Source organism: Haemaphysalis longicornis, unplaced genomic scaffold, assembly GCF_048455015.1.
Source record: "Haemaphysalis longicornis isolate Haplotype H1 unplaced genomic scaffold, Haemaphysalis longicornis Haplotype H1 scaffold_1, whole genome shotgun sequence".
Classification (NCBI taxonomy): Eukaryota; Metazoa; Arthropoda; class Arachnida; order Ixodida; family Ixodidae; genus Haemaphysalis; species Haemaphysalis longicornis.
In genome coordinates this window covers 460,289,152-460,312,022 of record NW_027526203.1, presented here as the reverse complement: position 1 = coordinate 460,312,022, position 22,871 = coordinate 460,289,152, and the positions used below count along the sequence as shown (strand labels likewise).

The following is a 22,871-nucleotide window of genomic DNA, read 5'->3' as shown; positions in this document are numbered from 1 at the left end:
AGTCGGATGCAATCGTGGACTTAAAACGTCGTGATGGTCGTGAAGGTTGTGTTCAAGCCTTACGTGTTAGTGGGCGCTTCTTGATATTTTTAGACGCTCTCCAATCAAAAATATTTGTGAAATCTTTTAGAACATATCACCAAAATCGACACCCAGCAAAAAAGCAAAAGTTTAAGAAGCAGCAAGAACGAAAGGACGAAAGTAAGAAGAAGAAGAGGAGGAGGAGGAGGAGGAGGAGGAGGAGGAGGAGGAGGAGGAGGAGAAAAGCGAACGGAAAGGCCTAGAGGTTAGCCAGGCGTCCAGCTCGGTTTGCTACTCGGCACTGGGGGAACGGTGTTCAGGGAATGTGAGAGAGACCAGGGGAGGGGGGGGGGGGGGCGGATAGGAACGGACACGCGCACGCACTCTAGTCCCTTTATGGGCACTGTAGTATTTTGTATAAGGTTGTGTCGTTTAGGAAACTGTCGCCTTCAGCGCAGTCGAAGGGATCGATGTCGTAAGATGGTCTCTACTGTGAACGGTTACTTGCCCAATCAGCTGAGCTCGGTGGCGAGCACGCGTCTTTCCAGTGAATACTGGGGGCAACGACAAAGCCCACGTTCGATTGTCAATGGAATGAAAAAAGGCAGAAAGCGGGAGCACTGCCTCAAACGCTCGTACTGCAGCATTGCACAGATTATGCCTTCTGCCGCTGTCCCGTTGCACCCACGCGTGCAGTCTTCTATCGCCTCGACCCCTCATGCCGCCCTTGAAACAAAGTTCGTTCGCGCACGAGCAGAAAATTCAAGTGCTTACCCTTGAAATCAGGAACCAGGCAAACTGCCAGTTGTTCCACTTGTTTCTATGGGCCTGGAAAATGATCGAGGCACAATGCAAACGGTATACCGTTCATCTCTGTCCGGGAACACTAATAATTGGAGCATTGCACATATAACGCTGTTTCTTTACTCCGCTCAGAATCTCTCCCAGTCGAACACCAAACTTGCACACTCTACGCTGGCCAGCACAGTGCTCCATCTAAACGGAGCCACCTCTACCAAACTTCAACAAAGCCCCTCCGCGGGACTCCATATACGAGGTGTGCACTGCGAATCAAGCGCTTACCAGCGACAAGGCGGCATTGAGCGTTTGAGCTCGACCAAGAATGAAGAAGTTGGAGACGTCTGTTGAGTGAATGAGTTCGGCCTTCTTCTTGAAGTCCTCCATCGTGCCTTCCACTTCCCGCATGATGTGCCGCGTGGGAATGTTTTCGAGGAGGCGCGCATACTTGTGGTCGATGACTGAAGCGGAAGAATTAAGGGTAAAGAAATGAAAAGGACAGTTACCGCAATGCGCTAGTGATACTGGCGCAGCAGTGTCAATGCGACACCGATGGGCGTCAAAACGATCAATCTGCGCCTAATGAATGATAATTCTGCATGGCCGCGCCACACATGTCTCGGCGAAGTAGGGAAGCAGCGCGCCTGTGTTGCGTCTTCGCGTGGTCCCTTTCGCCCTCTGCCTTCCAACACGTCAACTCCCCCGACCCCCCTTTGCCATAGCCGCTGCAGAGCTAATAGCATGCTCTACGCTGCTTTTAGAGATCCGATTTGCAATGCGGGTTTTTTTTTTTTCACTTTGTGGTATATGAACCTGCCGGGAGGTTTTTTTTTACAGTGGTTACTATAAGGGCACAGTGCCAATGTCATTCTCTATTGTTAATGTATTCCTGCTACTCCTCCCCACCCCGCAGTAAAAAAAGATAAGGCAGTCACGTTATTATGAATACATAGACACATCAAGTCCAACGGGGGTTGTTGTACAATATCTAAAGCACGGTTTAAAGATAAAAAACAACTGAGGTCAACATCTCAACCAACAATACTGCTCAATAGACATTGCCGTTTACTTGAGGCCTTATTAGCTGCTCTTTCTGAGATGACTGCACCTCTTGCCTTTCTTCTACCGGCCATCAGAATACCCGCGGCCCTTGTTTTTCTTTCGGGGTAATAAAAAGTCCGCCCTTGCAGCCCCATTGGAATGAGTGGTTTTCTGCCTTTACAGCCTACATACAGCGACCTGCTATCAACTCGTACAGTGCTTACAAGTACGTCGCCTTTGTACTAGAAATTCTCTTCGCCTTTTTCTCGGCGCCAACGCAATACCTTTAAGCTATCTTAGGGCGGGTCTGTCCACCAGGCCCGACAAACATTTTTGGAGATGGTAAAGGTAATGGTAATTTGGTAATGAATTGGAATGCACAAACAACTTAAAATTCATAAGTTCTGTTCCACTATTCGGCAATGATGTGCATCTCAAATACTCAAACATCTCGTTACTTGCGTTAAAAACTAGCTGCCACGAGGCTCACTCAATAAACAGTGGAGGAGGAGGAGGAGGAGGAGGAGGAGGGCGCGCCACTCACTGACGCTGTTGTCGTAGATGATGCCGGCCGTGGCGAGGTCCATGTTCTTGCACAGGTCGCGGATGACCTGCGTGTAGAGGTCTCCCGGGGGCGTGATGTGCACGAGGAAGTCTCGCTCGAGTGGACTTAACTGGTCCCACCCACTGAGCGTGTAGTCGTTGTGCACGCCGTACGTGAGGCTGACGGTGGGAAGGCCCATCTGGCGCGCCGTGCGCCGCACCATGGTCGACAGCTTCTCCTCCGTGCTGCCCGGCGTGCGCACCGCGTCGATCAGCACGTCCGGCTTGGGGTCGCCGCCGAACATGCTGTTGCACACTGCGCCCGCCGAAGCATGCGCATGATTTCGGAATTAGCAAAACATTATGCAGTAGCATGCTTCGCTATATTCTGCTCATTTTTCATCTTAAATGTGTGCACGCCTCGTTACGGACCTATAATTCGGGCACGTCACGTTCTGCGTAGCGATGTTTAGTTTGCTTCATCGTCGTGTTTTTCATTCAATCGCAATGTATGTACGGTGCTTTATGCTTTCTCCTGCTCCCCTCTCCCCACTTTTTTCGCCATTTTATCGCACTTTGCACCCCCCCCCCCCCCCATTTAAGTAGCAAGCCCCGTCATTAGTTGGATGGACCTCTTCACATTTAGAGTGAAAGCTATACTACGCCATGTCTCGCCAGGTCATTCATCGCGTCGCAATGACCTCCAGCCACCGGATCGCTGGTGAGGCCCGTGTTTCACCTCACACTACGTGATTCGCGTCGCAGCGCTCGCTTGGAAAACGCCGCTGCGATACCACGTGACCAGGCGAGGGTTTAACAGCTGCTTCGCCGGCGCTTGGTCACTCAGTATCGCCATGGATGGCACGCCGGCTGCGCCGTCTATGCGTGCGCTACAGCGTAAGCGACAGGCTGAGCGCAATCATCTAGTAGCCTCACTTTCATGGAACACTGTGTGAATAGTCTTTGCAGAACCAAGCCGAACGGACCTTTCTCTCTCGATAACTAGGTTTACAAGTATTAAACCTGACCCATTTTTCATTAAAGTTCTCTCTCTCTCTCTGTTCACTACGAACATCTCCGGGAAGACAAGCGGGGGACATTTCTTTCATCGGGCTTGGCCCAGTCTTTCAATGCGGCCGTACCTCATACAAACCTTATCTGAGCGGCTCAAGCCAGCCGCTGTCGTGTTTACTCCTGGAGGCTAGTACTAGACGGTAGATTCCATTTTTCTCTTTGTAGTCACTTCTTCCTTTCCCAAAATACCTTCGCCCGCTTGTTTTAGTACAGGGCCAGCTCCCACGGGAGGTGCACGCGTGGCGAGGGCGGATATGGTACTAGCCTCCCTTCATCCCATTATGTCGTCAGACCTGGACTGCTTTCGCGGCTGTCGTAACATATGAAAACAGTAACGTCATTAGTCGCCCCAGCATCTATAGCTTAAGGTGTTCCTGTTGCGTCAGCAGTCACAGCACGGCATTACTGTGCTAAGCCAACGAGCAACAGTTTGTGTGTGCGAATCAGGTCACCTACCGTCGGATTCGGTGGCCTCGTCCTGGTCCAGCTCGATGAGGTTGAACGTGACGGGCGGATCGGTCATCTTTCTCAGCGTGGCGGGAATCATGAGCTTTGCCACGGAGTTCCCCTTCTCCACCACCACCGCTGCGGAAAGACAAACGTCCAATTGGTGGGCGAGGCGGTAATAAGTGGCGATATCGTGGAACGTTTTCAGTCTATCCCTGGCGGAACTGACCCCGTAAATATCCCCCCCCCCCCCCGCACATCCAGAACTCACCCATTCACAAGAACGTACCTGGAGACTTCTGCAAACCCACACTTTCCCTTGCAGGACGGTACTTTATCACATTCATCCATCCCTGTACCCATCACCTAACTGCCCCGCGTTGGTATCCGTGCCACAGTACCGCACACTATGTGGGGCTGCCCTCTTGACCCTTTCCCTTCAATAACCTCGCACGAGCAGCGGGAGGGACGCTGGGTAGCTCTGCCCCGGGAGTCCAAGCCACACTCGTGAACAGAGAGCTGCTACATGTCCGTAGCTCAGTAACGGAAGAACCGATAAACCAGGACCGCCGAAAGTTAGAGATCCCCAGCTAGCCTAAATACCGCCCACTTCATACCCCAGGGTAAATGTTAAGCTCCTATTTAAAGTTAAAAAAAGAGTGAGTGGGATTTGCAAAAAGAAAAACAAACATTCCAGGAGAAAGCGCTTACCACATATGAAATATACAAACCATTTCAATACGGAAAAAAGGACCCGTGTTATTTCACCTAACAAACAAGACAATGGTAAGGAATAGGCGTGTTTTATTTTCTATTTCTGTTCGTCAGTGACTATTTCGGTGTCTATTTCCCGGTTTCTTTTACACTGTGCCAACAGTGTCATACGACGGCCCTATAACCAGGAATTTATAAATTTGTGGTTGTCATCAGGCCCCGTTCACTTCGAGACCAAGATTTCTTGCGCTACGCCTCACTTTATTCCCATTAAAGAAACATTCCAAGCCGCGTAACTTTTCATTTTAGATTTAAAAAACAATCCTTTCGTAGCTTTAACAGCTTTCGTTCGACGTCAATCATTGAATTGTTAGTTTAGTCATACATAGTTAATGCTGTCTTTTCTCTCCCCCATTTTAGTCCATTTTTTTGCGACGTATATTGTTGAACCTAAAGACACTGATAAGTATATACGCCGAATTATTGGCATTTCTTATCAGTGTTTAAGGTTTTGACCAAAAAACTTCACCATATCCCTTCTGCCCAAAAAAGTTGAGAGATGCACGAAAGCCTTCTCACATCAAAATATGCGCCTGAAAGTACGTCGAAACCTTCGCTAAAAGTGCGTCTAATTCTGAAAGTACGTTCAATCAACGGTCAAACCTTCAAAGACCCAAATTACAAACGAAGAACGAACCCGTGCGACGATTTTTCGCGCACTAAGTAAACGCATCTACGAATGATCTAAATGTATACACCGATGCTTAGTTTATGACACCAAGGCATACTGTTGCACTTTCACTTCACAGTCGAGGCACGTATTGTCTTATTAGATGCGACTGCATCTCATTCACTCGCCTTGTTCCTGCATCCGGCGTCGTCGGCGTTGTTGTCGGCGTCCGCCCCTCCCCCATTCTCCTCGCCGCGTGAGCTGCGCTCTCCGCCGCTCACCCCCTCTCCTCTCCGATAGCGAACACTCTCTCGCGAGGGGCATTGGATTGGATTCGAATGGATTGGCTTGGCTTGGCTTGGCTTGGCTTGGATTGGATTGAATTTGGATTGGATTGGATTAAAGTGGATTGTGTTGGAAATATGTTGCGTCATAGCCGCGGCAGACGCACTGGCGCCGGCGCGTCCCCTCACCGTTATGCGCGCTATAAAACGCGGTGCCTATGCCGCTCCACCCGCCGCGGTGGCTCAGTGGCTAAGGCGTTGCGCTGCTGAGCACAAGGTCGCGGGTTCGATTCCCGGCCGCGGCGGCAGCTTTTCTGATGGAGGCGAAAAGCAAAAACGCCCGTGTGTACGAGATTTCGGCGCACGTTAAAGATCCCCAGGTGGTCAAAATTAATCCGGAGCCCTCCACTATACGGCGCGCCTCATCGCCTGCGTTGCGTCGGCGCGTTAAACCCTACAATCAATCAATCTACGCCGCTCCGCTCCATCGTTCCAGCGCCGTTCCTCCGCTGTCCAACGCTGCAACGTGAACCCCCTGTGCGTCGCATCTACACAGGGGTTCCCGCGAGGGGAGGAGGTGGGAGTTTTTTAGAACCGTTCCTCCTTTTCCGGAATTTTCAAGTAACCCTTTTGACACAATGAAAGCCCGGTTTCGCGCATGCGCGGTGTGTCCAGCGATCTTATCAGAGCGCTTTTCGGTAGACCAATCAGTCTATGGGAATGCGTTAGTTTTTGGACAGGACGCCGTTGATTGGTCCATCAAGAAAGCGTTCGCGTTTTAAAAACATTGAACTGCACTCGGAGCCAGTTATTGGAGAAAGTTACTACAGATTACAAAATCTGGCCCAGTAGTCGACATGAGGGGTGCTAATGAGTCTGTCGTTCGAAAGCGGCTGTTACGCTTCACATCTGTCACCGACATCGTATCCGGATACGTACAGGAATTGATTTTACCACTTGCAATAACTGTCCGTGAATGTCGTCTTTGTATAATTGACGTTTTAAAGGACGTAATTCCTTCTCAAAAGACATATATTATTTTTGGAGAGAAAAAAAAAACTTAGTATAAAGTAATATCGCCTCGAGCCACTTTTCTTCCGAATGGCATTTCATCTGTCTCCTTTCACTGGTTGCGCGTTAAAAAATGAATTGAGTGAACGGAAATGAATGACTCTAATTAGATTGAGTTGTTTATTACGGCGTCATTTAATTTAAGAGTACAATTATTCGTAATAGCGAAATACGAAGCACCATTTATCCTAGGTGATTTGTGCGTATTTTGTTACATGAACGTAGAGCCTAAATCAAATTCATTATTTACATTTGTACAATTGTAAAAAGTCATAAACAGCGTCAAGCGGTACCAAGTTCAGCAGCAGCATTCGCTGTACTTTTTTAAAGTGCTAAAAAGGCGTGACAGGCGAAGGAAGATGGGATGAGCACAGGAAAACTGTAAATATATGCCCAAGTCGATTGATGTTTGCGCTAATCTGTAACAATTATTTCATTTGTTTACAGCAAAAGGCTTTACACGATACACACACACACACACACACACACACACACACACACACACACACACACACACACACACACACACACACACACACGCACGCACGCACGCACGCACGCATACGCACACGCACACGCACACGCACGCGCACGCGCACGCGCACACAGACAGACACACACGCACGCATGCACGCACGCACGCACGCACGCACACAAAAAAATCCGGGTAAAGTTCCATAGATATACGTTTGCAGCTAAGTGGACGGCGCTAAGCAGAGTGTCGAGCCACAAAAAATACTGGTTCAGCTAAGGTTCGGGTTCGGGCGAATTCATTTCGTTCCTGTTCAGTTCCGCTTCGACTAAATATGCATCGAACCGGTGCATATTTAGCTCACCATAAACCTCAAGTGCAATTTTTTTCGTTCAAATAGCTGCCTTTTTTTTCAATATACGTGGTGCACTGAGTGAACGTTTACAAAACAATCACTCCTTCTGATATAAAGAAAAATGTACCATGCACTTTTTTACCGCGATCTTATGTCGTCCTGGATCTACATAAAGCCACCACCAATAGACATGACTGTTGCCATTATTCGGGCCTGTTGTTCCGTTTTATTGCACCACCTGAATGCTAACGAGGAGTTCACACAGTTAACTCTGCTTTAATTATTTTCTTATTATGTCACTGCTGACATTGTCTAGCCGAAAATGGGAACATTTTTTCAACTTTGATTACCTTTTCTCGCGAAAACAACGTCCTTGAGGCCATAATAGAGTTGATAGAGTTACCAAGGGCTAGTTCTTATAAATAAGGCGAGGTTGGGCTTTGTTTTCAGAGTCAATAATTTAGCGTCCGAAGCTAAGCGTGTAAATAGACGCAGTAGAGAAATAGCGCCGGCCACGGGTTGCGGAGACTTCGGTACCGAGTCATATCAACTAAAAAATTAGAAGCCGTTCCACTCAATGTGAAAGCTGTCGGAAATGCAGAGCAGTGATTCGCCATAGTGGCCTGTACCACCGTTATCTGCTTACTGCTACCACCCCATGCAATTCAAATTTCCCGCCTTCGCAGTGCTCGCGCGCCCCCTGCCTGAGACTGCGCCAGCGGGAGTTCTGTTCTCTTTGTGCTTTTCTCCCCGCACGTGCCGGCGTTGCACTGCCATCGTAAATTGGGCCCATCTCCCCGCGAGGGGGACTCGAGTAAATGCATCGCATAGGGGGTGGGTGTATTGCGTTAACGTTTAGTGTTTGGGGAGTTGGTGGTAGTGAATGCGTTGTATCGCAGCTTCTTGACGTAGTTTGAATGAGTCAAGGATATAAGGCGCGTTCGTAGCCTTCCGTTCTGCGTCGGCTTTGTGGCGCAGTGGGTAGAGCACCATGTACATTGCGTTCCGCCCGCAGGGTCGTGGGATCGAAACCAGGCGCCGGATAGTATTTTTTTTATATAGTGTAGGGGGAGGGGTGCGGACTACGACTACGGACGTCAACGCGGGTGACATCGTGAGTTACTGAAATGCTCTGCATTTAAAAAGAATACTGCCTGCATCTCTACACCAAAGTAATCTACAAAAAACTTCCACATAAAGCACGCACGCACGCACGCACGCACGCCCGCACAACAGGCGTTCCATTCCTTTGTGAAGAGCAGTTCTCCCCGTACAAGACGCTATAGTAGGAAAGACTTCAGTGGCAATCGGCGAACTCGAACGTCTAGTGACCAACGCTGGCCACATCTTTGAAGTCGAACGAATACAATCTTCTCGAAATTTTTTTGACACGTAAAATTTTGCATTGGCATTTCTCTTTTGGCAGTTCCCTTGATTGTGTTTTTTTATAAACCTACTTATGCAACCCCCTTTCGCCTTGTTTCCCTCTCTCGTGATGCATGGGGTTTTCCTCGCTTGTATAAAGCCGATTCCCCTAACCCATAAAACCATATGGTTTCTATAGTCAGCGCAAGTGTGTGTCCCGTGCCCCTTCCGTCACCGTTTTGTTTTTATTCTTACAATCATGTACCTAGCAGCCATATTTCCAACTCTTTTGAGGTGCCACAAGTAGGCCCTTTTTGGTTTTGAACCTTGGTCGGTCCGCTGTGCAGCAATCTCGCGACCTGCTTGCCGCTGCTCAGCTTCAGCGAGGAAATGGCAAAGTCGGGGGTTGATATCTTTTGCAGGCTGCGGAGAGTGTGACGTCTCTTTTGACAATCCTTGCGCTCTGCTTGCTAATCCAGCAGCAACATAACATTGCAGTATTGGCGTACTGTCCTTTTAGGATGTTGTAGCTACGGAGAAAGTGTGTATAGCGTTTTGATTCATCTGAAGGGAAAACGCGCGCAGGATGGCTAGGTTCCGCTGTCTCACCCTTCGAAAGGCGCTCCTCCGTTTTCTTTCTCCCGACTCACGGTCGGGCTACAGCGGCGGCGTCCGCCGCTCTAGCGCGGCCGTGGCCGACGATGGTGCCGCGTTCGGGACGCCTCCCCCGCGAATTCCAGTTAACGGCTGGCAGAATCTCTGGTTTCACTCTTTGTAGAGCCACGTGTGTGAATTCAAGTGACGTTGCATGGGCAATTGTTATGGGTGTCGTTTAAAGCTGTGCTTTCAAATCACCTTCACGGCGTTGATTGGAGCCAATTTTTTCTATAATTCGTTTTTATTAATTATTTTTATGTTTCAATTTTATTTAGGCACTCTATGCAAGATGGTGCTCGGACCGATAGCCGCATGTCTGCTAGCGTTGGACCCAAGAACAAGCAAGGGTTCAAAAAGGCCAACGGACATATTGCTGCTTAACTAAGCAAAACGTTTGGGGCAGGAGGTCAGATCAGAGCATCAATGAACAAGCAAACAAATCTCTTTACAAAGATTAATGAATGATATAATACTGGAATGATTAATAAAATACAAGCACTTAATCCACACAGCACTGCACACTGAGCTGCTATGACAAACTGAATACAAATGTCTCCCAATGTGTTTCTCTTAGCTTTAAGAAAATGAAGCTGGAATTTCTCAGGGAAAATAAACACTTCAATGTAGTCGAGGACGATGCTAGGTTTTGTAGCGACTCAAGTTTATGGGAACGAATGCATGCTCCGCACTAATTATACCAAAAGTACTAACGTCGACGCGCACAGTCGAGCGTGCACAGTGACGTGCACGATCGTGGACGAATCGAATGCGGGGCGTTTGGTCTGCATTCACCTATCTGATAGCGCCGTCCTTCCTGGCCACATTTAATTAGACTGACCATTGTTGGTCTAACAAGAACAGCAGAACCTAGGTTTAAAAAAAACCCTAGACTTTTCTCTATGAGAACAGGCTAGGGGACGGTCGTACAGGTTGCAGTCTTTCTCTGTCGCACGAGATAGCCGAGCGCAGCCTGAAGTCAGACAGAACGAATGCCCCCTTTCAGCCCGAAGTAAGATTACTTTGCACAACGAGGCGCTGGCATCATAACACACACACACACAAAAAACGATTTTTTCGCAAAGAATGCTCCGTGCCAATGCTGTATAATTATTTCTTCAGCTCTAAAAAAATATCGCCTAAACCATGCCAAAGCAATTAGATTTTCTTTAGCATCATTAGAAATGCCATTTCTTCCTTACATATTCCGGTATATAGGTAAATTAAATTACTTATTTACTGCGGCCTTGGCACACTTTTTTGGAGCTATACAAATACTCGAGCTATAAGAATACTCGCACGCTAATATTGGCTGAACTGTTGGGACCATAATAATTATAATGTATAAATGGAACTAATGGATAAGATGTGAGATTGTTAAAGGTTGCTCAAGGAAACAAAGGTTTACTTCGGCAAGTAAATGCACAGTATACGATGTTTTGAAGAGCTTGTTTCTGCAGTATGATTATGAGCTCGAGATAAGTTGCATGTGAATTGCACCATTACTCTATGCAGTAACTTTAATGATTATCAATGAAAGCCGAGTATGTTATACAGATAATAATGAAATTGAAATAATCTCAAGCTTTCAGTAAGGTATGACAGCCATATGCTAACTAGGAGCAAATGTTTTGAACTTGGTTTCCTACGGTTCCCGTCAGACTCAATACACACCCAAGCATTCGTAACAATAAACGTGTTTTCTCTGTTCTTTCTCTGTGAATGTTTCAGAATGATTATTATCGAGTTCTCTTCTCCTATATAGAATGAAACACTGAAAATTGATTGTTGTTCACCATTGTATGTGAGCAAATTGTTGCTAAACCATGTCAAAATTCTTGAAGATTCATTCCGTGTTTCTGCTTTTATTCATCTCAAGTTCGTTACGTAGTCTAGCAGCAATGCGCAAAACACCCAAGTTGGCCGGCACATACAAGTTCAAGGCGCCACTTTCTCCCACTCCCGGGGGGAGATTCCTTCGTTGCAGCGTCAACATAGTAGCGATTTTTCATCGAGGCAGAATTCAGGATCGTTGGTGTATTATCTCTAACGGTAATTCACTTTTCCCCGATGAAATACCGAATCATCTGGAGCGGTTTCAAGAACTACATTAAGGGCAGTGTCGAAATCATCGTCGTTCTGAGGTATTTTGGTCAGGATAGCTGACTTCTCGTCACGGTTGCTCAGTGGCTGAAGCCCGTTCTCCATGGTGTGAATTTCTCCTGCGAATTTGCAGCTGCGGCGCCGTTCGTGCGGCAAGGTGATCTATTCTCGTTGCTGTGTCAAATTGCCAAATGTCTTGAACAGTCGAACTTCTCCTGTGGACGCCGCTTGCCATTTGACAATTTGTCGTAGCAGTGAAAATAGGAAATAATATAGTTTTGCCGCACGAGCGGTGCCGCAGCTGCGAATTCGTAGGCGAAAGTCGCACCATGCAGAACGGGCGGGCTCCAAGCGTTGTTTTGCTAAGCCCAAACGCGCGTTCGATCACGGCCGCTGCAGCCGTTTTTTCGATGGAGGCGAAAAACGAAAAAGCCAGCATGTCGATAGTTTGGCACACGTTAAAGAACCCACGTGGTCGAAGTTAATGCGGAGCCCTCTATTACGGCGCACCTCGTAGCCCACGTGAAGCTTCGGCGCCTTAACAGCCCAACATTTGAAACTTGAAATATGATAGGGTTTTCCAGTGAGCCTCAGGTTGTGCAAGACACAGACCTTGCGCAAGAGGGCTGCTTGACACGGCAATCACGTTTAAACCGCGCTTATCCTCTGCTTCAAGTAAATTTATGCGCGGCTTTGACAGCCCAGGATTAAAACGGGCTGCAAAGACGCTTCGTTGACGGCCGGTGAATGACGACTCAGTGAGAACCCAAACTGTCTGAAATGAACAGCACGGGAGGAAGAGAGAAAAGGATGCGGTCCTCAATTTCCTTGTGTAATTGTTCTTTCTCTGTACTTCGCGCAATGTGCTTGAGCGTGTTTCGTAGTGGACTGCCTGCGCTACTCACGAGCCTGGTACAACTGCTTAACTAAAACCCGTTTGAAATGATCACTTAAGAAAGTACAATTGCACAAATGTTTTAGCTTCTTCTGAAGTGACGTCGCCGTGTGAAGAGATCGCAAGATAACTATTTCATTTGCTATACCAGAAGGGATGGCTCGGTGACTGCGCCACTGAGCACATGGTTTCAAGTCCTATTCGCGGTGCTTTTTTTATGGAGGTAAAATTTACAAATCTCAGTTTTTCCGGGATTCCTGCACACGTTAAACGAATCTGTCGAGCCGTCCATTAGGACGCGTCTCATTGACCAGGTCACACCCTCAAGACCAACGGCATGTTAACGCCAGTTTAATATCTTACATACGCATCTGTCGGTCTTGGTAAATAACAGAGGAACATAACGTGTGTTTAATGCATACAGTGCGTTTAGGTCTCCAAGTGAACTGTATGGAACATGCGATGCAGTCCTGCCCTGCGCTCAGAAGCTTCGGACCTATGTTCACCGGCCACCCGTCATATGCTCATCACCGACTCTCACTCACAGATACGTCGGCTCTTTCCTGTATACGCGCAGCAACAGCGTGCACGCCTGCCTGCATTTCGCTGCAAAAAAAAAAAATCTCGTGTACTAACAAACTTCTTAGAACAATTAACACTTAGGTAAAATAAGCATGCAGCACTGACAATTGCATCACGCGCGCAGGGGCGAAGCTAACAGATAACGCTAGCTGAACAAATTCGCGATGCCCATGATCGCAATCAAAAATTTCATTTTGTTAATTGTTGTTACGGAAATCACGACGCACTGGCGGTGACCCAGAGCGAAATGTTACCGCCAAACTACCATGCTCAACCCCACTTATGCCCTATTCTCAAGTTCTTAACCTATCACTTTGCTCGAAACGCATCGTCTGCTATCGCGGATACAAGTGAGAACCAGACTTGTTAATCTGCCCTTCCACCTAGAAAATCACGCAAAAGGAAGCCGGAAATTTGGTGGATGTCGATTTTTCTTCCCTCGTAGAGCCCTTGAGTGGCGGAATTATAACTTCGTAGTTGACAGGTTGCTATCACAAACGCCGCGGCAAGCGCTGCGCAAGAGGGTTAAGAAAAATCCCCCAGACCTGATTGTATATCCTCCCAAGATGATTTTCTCGCTCTAGCCTCTATAGCTGTCGAGCGCCAAGTTAGAAACGCGAATTGTTGGTCGTGCGAAAATTGAAGCTCTATCGGCAGCATCAATTAGTTCTTGTGGATAGTCTACGATAGGTAGAAAATCATGCACATATGGCGAGAAAAATTGGCTAGGATAATTTTGTTCCACACTATCGTCTCGTTTTATGAGCAACAAGTTTTTTTTGTTAATGACAAGTTTTCGGGGAATTGAATTTGAATTGAATTTAATTGAATTTTACTTCCAAAGAGGGCACATAATACATGAACTGGTCGCAAAACTGGGGAATCTCAAGGTCAAAACCACAGACGGAACTTTCTACGATGATAGCTAAAGAATGTTTAACTATCACCATTAAAGGGACACTGAAGTGATATGTAAACATTGCGGGATTACTTGCGCAAATTGTAGTCCGGAGTCCCCAGGCCATGTTACGACCACTCTGGGAGCGTTTACGCGATTTTATTTAGTAGAAAAATTAATTCGAAAATGCTGTCCTCCTCTCTTTACGCTCGCCCATTTTCTGCGGCGTTTTCGTGTGACGTCGGGAGGAGCCGAGCTCGCAGTTGGCTGCGCTACTGCACGGCTCACCGGCCTTCAGACAGAGTCAGTCGCCCCAGCGTTTCGTCCACCGGCCGCCGACGGGTCGTCGCAATTCGTTCGCTCAGTTGAAACGAAGCCAGGACAAGTTTGTGAATGGAAGAATGGGCCTTTCTTTACTTGGTTAGTTTGTACACTGTATCTAACTCCAAGTCAAGGTCGCTTCACACAAGCGCTGCACAAGCGCACATGCGACGCTTCGCTGACTGGTACGCCAGTAGGAAAATATAAGGCCTCTTGAAGGCGGGAGAAGAGTCAGCGAAGTCAATATAGGTACTAAGGAAATAAAATCAACTGATATTTTAACGTACAGCGTAAAAATAGGGTGCGGGAAGCACTTTTTTGCGCTGGGCGAACAAGCACAGCGGTCAGCAGCACGACTACGCATCTGCGAACGCTTTTCCGTCTACGAAATGCAATTGCTAGACGTGAGCTATTGTGGAAACTCGGGGGACGCTTACTGCACGAGCGCAATACAACAAATAGTCACCTAAGCTGCTTGAAATGCCAAAACTAAATAAAAGTGTAAACTTGTTGTACAATATATACCTTATATTACCACGGTCGGCGGAGCCCGTTCCGTGACCGGGTGGTCTGGGGCGCTAGGTATGTCGCCGCAAATGTTTTGCAAGTCACGAGTTCGAGTCCCCGCGGGTACGTGCTTTTTTTTTTGTAAGTTAACTTTTTCGTTTTCTGCCGATGTTTTCTACATTGAGTTCACCTTTTTTTTGGGCCGCAACGTTCATGGCTCCACGAACTAGTTCACAGAACGCGCGCAGGCTGGCACTGGCGCGCTAGCGAGTTCTCGTTGGCGTGCTGTTGCCATAAGCACCGGCTGCTTGCGGGCAGTGGGCACAGGCCAGAATGAACAGACCATTGGCCTGGTGCGAACACACTTTTTACGGTACGGGCATGAGTGAGGCAAGCTCCAAATATGGGGGAAAAGCGCATGACATTTGGGCGTCTGCGGGTACGCGGAGGGCGTCCATGCACTGCGTAGGCCTCGGCTAGTGAATGCTACGATTCCAAGCCGTCCTGGGAGGCTTATCTTTATGCATTTTTACAGCTGACAACATGGCAGAAGCGTGGTACGATGATTACTGAGTTATTGAGAATGCCCATCCAACAACGCCACCGGTTGTGTTTTACAGAACCGAAACCGAAACCGAAACTTGTTTGGTTGCTCACCTTGGGCATCGTCCAATCACGGTGCCCGCTCCTCCCAACGTCACAGCTTTAGTTGGGGCGGCCGCCGCAAACCGCGCATGGTAGTTTTTCTTCTTTCGCGCTTTGTAAAATAATTACCGATTTGTCAACCGGATAAACGATGAAAAGTGTACTAATTTGAGCCGGTCTACGCAGTGCAAGCAAAAACGGGAGCTTGACAAATTCACTTCAGTGTCCCTTTAAAGAAAGAATGTTTAACCTAATTTTTATGACGCCCGTTGTGCGGTATCGGGAAATACCGGTATGAGAAGAAAACAGAGGTCCGTGCCTACACGCAGAATGTCTTCGTGTGTTGTCAGAGGGGCCCTTTCCAATCGCACTTTTTTTACAGCGAAGCTGTTGATGTCGCTTTTCCCAGGATATTTCGGGTCACCGTGGCCAACATAAAAAAATGGAGGTGTACTTCTCAATCCTGGCGTTAGTGGAGAGCTGATGGTACAGCGTTGACAGGTTAGGTGGAATGACGGTGGTGGCGGAGAGGGATGACCACCCACTGCCTTCTACGACACTCAAGAGCACGTCTCCCCAGCCCGTCACTCTGCCTCACGGGAGTGAGCAGCGGCGGTCGGAATTTTCCCTCTAGAGTGGCAGGGACTGAGGTTCCTCATCTCTGGCCATTAATGAGGAATGCCGTCGAGGAGAAGGATTCCCGTCACTATGATTATTCGCTTGAATCGTTGAGGTTCTCCGATGCTCAGCTTCGTTGGACGCTTAGTTGACCAAAGATAAATGTGAACCTTTTTTTTTCTTCTACGCCGCGGGCCTCAAAAATTGTCGAATTTGACGTAAAATTGGCTAACAGACGATCATGTGGCGTGTGTCGCATCAGTCACCGTGTGCTAGGTGTCCGACGTCCGGCAACGTCTCCAATTCCTAGGTTTTAAAGGGCTTCCGTCGCGATCGAAGCATGCCAGAGAGCTCACTCGATAAACACCGTAAGCATGGTAAAGAGGAAGAAGAATGCGCGTGATTTTAGCCATGAAGATGCACCGGTGAAGGGTTTCCAGGGTTGCCTTAATTCGCAGTCGATACTACCCGAGGTCTATACTTATGAATTGCCCTCTTGGTCATAGCCAAGTAGCCATCAACCGCTGATATTACGCAATGCGCATCTAGATTCGAAGTGTTCAATAACGTGGCGAATTAATCAGGCTTTCGTTGCCAGTGGAGACGGAATCTGCTTTGCGAGCATGTGTTCACAGCCCTGCTCGAAATATGTAAGCACGAAATATAAAAAACACTTCTGTAATGTTAACGTGCTTGGGGGTACATCTTTGGACACAGAGGCTATAGCGTACCGGTAGATTCGGTACTATCACTACCTCGTGTGCAGCAGTCGATGACGATGGATGCGCCACTGTTCAGACCAGAGACCGAGCGTGCGCATCACAGCGTCGCTGGCACAATGAACGGTACTGGCAGTACGGCAGCGACATTGTCAAATTCGCTTGAAGCGCTTTCCAGGCATTGCTGCTCAACTGCGGCAACTGTTTTTTTTTTTCTTCTTTATTGCCGGGTTTGGACATCAACAAAAACAAAAAGACGTCAACAACAAGGGTAAAACCCCTAACGCTGTGGTTGCTAGCGTAGCTTGATTAAAAACGTGGCATGTTCAATACTTTTTCCACCTTCAAAAGCCAGTACGGTACACACGGCTGGGCCTTCCACACTTCTACGATCCTCCTGACGTTCTGCAGAAGCACTGCCTCACGGGCCTGGCATCGATATTACTGTTGCGGAATGCCATGCGAGACCTCCATATCCCGTGCAAGACCAAAAGCATTAACAAATCATAAGGTACACCATTACCGTCTTCTATACACAGGAACCGTATACCATGGAAATCAAGAGGGAAATCCTTTTCCAGGGCACGCTGGAGCACATCCCACAGAAAGACCGCGTCCCAACAATCCAGAAATACATGTTCGATTTTTTCGGGCTTCTTACACAGGGCACAGTCCGCACCCAAAGGAACCAACTGCGGCAAGTGTCTCGCGTGCCAAAAGGCTTTAACTACGGTGTTCAGCGCGCATATGCATCACCAAGTGTATAAAACTCGCTTGCTCGAGGTTTATCGCCTCCAGCTTCAATTTCCTGCAGTCAGGAATTGGCAATTTTTTACCGAAACTGAAAAGATAAAGGAAAACACCCCTTGCACCATCAAAATAATTGTTAGCTGATTGGTAGCAGAATTCAACATCTTCAAAAGCAAAAATAAATAAGCAAAAACAAACATTCCGAAGTGTACCCATCAACAGCACGTCGCCATGGAAACGATCGACGCTGTCCCTCTGGCCACTCTTTGTTGCCCCATAATTGTATTGCCAAAGAAAGGCACAACAGGAGGGCGTCTTAATATAACCACGTAACAACTACAGGAAAAAATAACTAGTTCCTAGGAAATATGTTTTTGCCATTTGTTTTCGTCTCTTGCATCTGAGAGTCACATAGTTCGTGCACGTTGTCTCAATATCATAAAACTAGAGGAAAAACATATCTGTCTCGAACTCTGTGCCACTGTCTTGCGCATTTATTAATCTCGTGCATTTATTAACCTAACTCTTTCTGCCCGCGCTCACTAATCACATCGCTTAAAACAGACATCGCATAAAACACGTCTGTACGTCTGCTTTGACACGGCGCACTCAGCACTACTCGCCGGCTCAGACTGGACCTCTGGTGTGACATTAGGCAATACGAGAGTGACGTTTTACTTTGCGCGAAGATACATCGCAAGACCCAGTTTTGAATCAGATTGCACTTTCAGCTTTAAAATTATCCGAATTCGTTCAGTTTGTAACCGGTATACGAACATAGCTTGCATTGTAGCGAAGCAAACGTACGGGAGTGTTGATGTTGTATGGTGGGATATTTTAGGTGCGATGTACTTGTGTGTTTATTTTCTACGTCACACGTTATGCTAGCATCCATTATTGTCTGGGAATACTTCGCCTTGGCGCGAGATTTCGGCACGAACAAATGACCAGAAAATATAGGCCCCATGCAACACTGGGCTCCCAATGATGCGAATATAACCGCAGTACCTAAGCTAGAAGCCAACTTGGGAAGATAGTAAAATTAGCGCATGAAGGCGTGTCTCACCGAAGTGGAGGGTGCGTTGGGTGGAGCCAAGCACCACCATCGTTGCAACCAAGAAGGCCACAACCAGTGTTAGTCGCTTCGCTTCTTCCAAACTCATTTCGGCGGTGGGAGTCAGGGCTCGCCGATTTAGGGTAGGTTCTTTCTTGCCGGATAACAGGTCTGCAGGAGAGTCCGGGCACAGCAATGGCTTGGTTGCAGGAAATGGGTAACCAAGATTCTCGACATTTATCTGTACAGCACTGCACAAAATTAGAAAGAAAAGCATTTTCCCATTTGCGCCCAAAGCGGCGGCATCCGCGACTGCTCCCTCTTCCTCAAGCGGCGTGATTTTGTAATTTAATTTAATCTCTTGCTTAGATTGAAACGAATTCTTTCTTTTGACTTGCATGGGTAGTCGCAGGTTTTGGCATTTGCTTTTTATGAGTAGCCACCCAATTTTTTTTTTTCAGTTGAAGGCATAAATCGCTTTTATTAATTTTAGCGGTCCTTACTCGGAGTGCGTTGCGTTATAATGCACATCGTAGCATATTAAGTAACTGAAAGTAATATGGTAGGTAACTGTACTCGCGCCTCACGCTCCATACTTCTAGTAAGAACAAATTTTTTACAATGTCCAAACAAGAAACGTACTTCTGCAATGCAAATGTCATCCACTAAACAGGCTTTTTTTACAACTTCGTGTAAGCCCGAAAACCACAGATGCAGCGTTGCGGTTAGGTTTGGGTCGCAAAGCAAAGTGATAGCCTGCGCAAAATACTGCCGCCCATTGTTCACCACTTCCCGTACAAGTTTTGTATTGTAACCGAATGCGCCAGGAGTGCAATTCAGGGGCGCTTTACTGAGGCAAGAACAACAAGGCACCGAGGCCGAGGGCCTTGTTGTGAGTGCCAAAAGCAACTGTTGCAATACGCCTACTTCTCCCATATATTCTTTTACTACGTCTGCGCACGTGAAGCATGCGTATTAGAAGAATAAAGGGAACACGGAGCATATTTGTTTTCGTTGCGATGTGCTTTATTTTCGACTCCAGCCGCAGTAGCCTTCCGGACTGTTGCTTTGTGAAGCCTTCGGCATCTCTTAAGCGCGGGTGGAATGTTTGGGGGAAAGAAAGGTTTGGACGTACGGTTCCATCGACAGTACACGCACTGAGTCATCGTCGAAAATGCAGTTATTGAGTTTGACACCACCAATAAAAAGGCGCTTTAGGCTATCTACCCGACAGACACTCATAAAACGTCCGTGAGTCGGCTCGCCATAACTTACACCTTTTAATGACCAACAGAGGTACCATGTAAAACCAATGATAAGGCCCAACCAGCTAATATGTGGTCTTCGCTTTGACATCACGCAGTGCCAGTATGACTTCAATGCATTTCTTAGGGTGTAGCGGGCACTTTTTTTCCGGAAGGAAGCTTTACGCTGCGTTACTCAGCGCGTTACACCGTTACACGAAGCGAGTGAGAGAAATATTATAAAATAAAGTTGTGGGGCCCGTACCAAGCAGGTTCCCGCTATTCCTGATCTTTGTAGTGACATTTATTGATATTTTCTTGCCACAAGTACCAAGTACCAACAGGTACTAACTTAACTGCTTACACGTGCGCACATGGGCTACACACAAAACATGAAAATGATACATTAAAAGAAAAATAATACAATTGGAATACGCACTCAGATGAAGCAGACGTACGCACGCACACACTCAAACAAAAAAAGACAAGGTGCATATATTCGGGTTACAAGAAACAAGAAAACCAAAACTAAATCTTTTATCTAAACCGTGCCCCTTTCAGGTTGAATTTTGAACTCTACTCTATCTAATACTGCTTATAATTGCTTTCTAATTCGCTCGCGAAAAAGCACCGCTCTATATCTTGCGGGCCAGTGTTACAGTATCGCTAAGATGGATAAGAATAAACTTGAATATCTGCAAATTTGCGCGGGAAAAAAAGTGGTGTATATTGTCAGTCTTCATTTTCACGATGCGCTACAAGGAAACAAATCGTGCGTTTCTTCTTTCTAATGATGATCATGGCAGTGGGTTTGGCTCAAGTTAGTTAAACTTTAACGCTTGTCTGCTGAACCTCATCGTTATTTTGGGTACGAGCTGAAACTGGAATTAGTGTTACAAAAGCAACGGAGGGTACGAGCTGAAACTGGAATTAGTGTTACAAAAGCAACGGAGTTTTCTCAGAGATACCATTTCCGCCCGAAAGTCAGACAATTTTTAAAGCTGGCATCGGTTTTTAAAACCGCTTACAGAATTACGCAACTTGATATTTTTTAGAAAAAAAAAATAAGATCACATCACGGAGCGCGAACTATTTCGTTTCAAAACTTTTCACTAGGTTCGCCTTGCGACACCCTGGTCGGCGCTAAGCAGCCGTAAATGCCTTTTCCTCTCTTCTTCTTTTGTTATGTTGCCTCAATCTGGTGCGCGCCGTCTGCTGCTCACCCGTTCAGTCGCGTCCCGGGCCGCGGTCCAGCGGCAGCGTCTCGCGCGCTGCCAAAACCTGATTGAAGACGTGTGCTGGCACGGCGCGTGCGGCGGGGCGGTTCGCGGGACAGCCAATCGGCGGCAAGAGACAAAACGCGCTGTCCGTCCAGCGTGAATCGATGTCCGAGGACAGCAACTCTTTCTTTCTTCCTTGCACGCCACCTCCTTTCTTTCTCGTACCAGGCGCGGCTGGCTTTTTTGAAAGTCACGGGCGCCTTTCGAAGAGGCACTTGAAAGTCAATCAATCGCTGGTTCCGTCCTCTTCACGACGCTCTCCCTAGATGGCGTCCCTATGCGGGAAGCGACCATTTTCCGACTTTTGCTTCGTCCGTAATCGGGACCGATTCATAACCCGCAATTAGTCCGAAAAGGAACGATGGGTGCCCCGTTCCTGATGTCGGCCAGTTGCGTTTAATCTTTCTGGCCACTTGCGTGATGGGCAGTGTAAAAGGAGCTGGTTAATCTTGTCTCTCATTGCCATTATGATTGACCATCTTTTCACGACGAACAGTGACGTCACATTCCGTTCCTTGCGTTCAGCAGGATTATTTGAGGCCTAGGCCTTTAATTTTTTTTTGAGTCCCCAAGTGACTCTTCTAACAATGCGTTTATTGCGTGGTACATATACTCTGAAAATATCAAGAAGTTCTGTTCCGTGGTTGTGGCGGCTACAGCTTTCTCAGTGCATGTAGGGACGAAAAATAAAGAGCGGGTCTTTTAGCCGCCATTTCCCCGACGCGTGCTTTCGGTTACAACGAAACGAGGACGGTACTGGTGCAAGCAGTTACGAATGCGCACTTCATCGCCTGTAACTTGTAGCAGGATGTGTAAAATCTGGGTGAACAAACCCACAACCGTACCTTCATGCAGTTAAAGAATCTTCGCCGAGTTCTTATGATTTCCGCTACGGAAGCAGTGGGGCGTGGGTTTGATCTCCTTGAAGTCCAAGCTGGCGAATGCCTTTTAACTTTCAAATGGATGGTAAAAGTGTGCACGTACAAACAAAAGTTTTAAGGCAGGTTCGGTGCAGACAAGGCTTAAAGAGGATTTATTATAACCCACTTATCAGGGCGCAGCGACTAGTGGTAACAGCGCTGCCCTAGGAACAGAAAATTATCCAATCAGTTTTCATGAAACATGGTCGCTCTACACACTGCACAAAAATGTTTGGGATGGCAACAAGGTACTACCAATCAAGTCACACAAAGTTCACCAGCGTTGAAAGAAAGAGTTCATAAACTATACTGAACTCAGTACGGCACTAGAGAAACGCTCAGGATGCTGCTCCTGACCACTATAAAGCGCGTAGACCAACGCAAAAGGAAGGCTTTGCTTCTCCTAGAGCTGCCAACTTGTGTTCCAAATTACTCATGAGAATCGACCGACACGCCACAGCAGTGGGAACATTGCCCGTTGCGGCCGGGCTCGAAGACATGCAGCACCACAACAATGGCATTCTATGGCCAATATCACCCGTTTACGTATTTCCAAGCGCTTCGCTGCACGGAGCACCCACGTGACATGCCTGTTCGCGCGACGCAGAACGGCAATTAAACTTCGTCATTGGCTGCGTCCCGAACCTAAAGCAACCGAAAACATACCAAATCACTATTATTAACAACAATAACACAGATCTGGCTTTGGAGATAAAATAAAATTTAGAAAAAAAAAGTTGCAATGAAAAAAAAAAAAAATCTGCAGAGAGACCCGCCGGGGCTCGAACCCAAGCCGTCAGCGCCAGTACCAAGTACTCGACTTCGA

General features: G+C 47.4%; 1 protein-coding gene across 2 annotated transcripts in view; it reads right to left on the bottom strand.

Moving 5' to 3' along the window:
- Nucleotides 1-21,176, bottom strand: part of LOC144156134 (ionotropic receptor 25a-like) — a 49,455-nt gene extending 28,279 nt beyond the window's left edge. The window contains exons 1-6 of one of the 2 annotated variants that reach the window (XM_077687964.1): nt 21,069-21,176; nt 18,614-18,772; nt 3,934-4,062; nt 2,405-2,719; nt 1,105-1,280; nt 796-849 (exon numbers count right to left, since the gene is read on the bottom strand). In XM_077687964.1, coding sequence (XP_077544090.1) covers nt 796-849; nt 1,105-1,280; nt 2,405-2,719; nt 3,934-4,062; nt 18,614-18,710 — 771 coding nt within the window. In that variant the 5' untranslated portion in view covers nt 18,711-18,772; nt 21,069-21,176. Of the gene's footprint in view, nt 1-795; nt 850-1,104; nt 1,281-2,404; nt 2,720-3,933; nt 4,063-18,613; nt 18,853-21,068 lie in introns of both variants that reach the window. The other variant, XM_077687965.1, reaches the window with a different exon arrangement.
- Nucleotides 21,177-22,871: the final 1,695 nt, after the last annotated feature.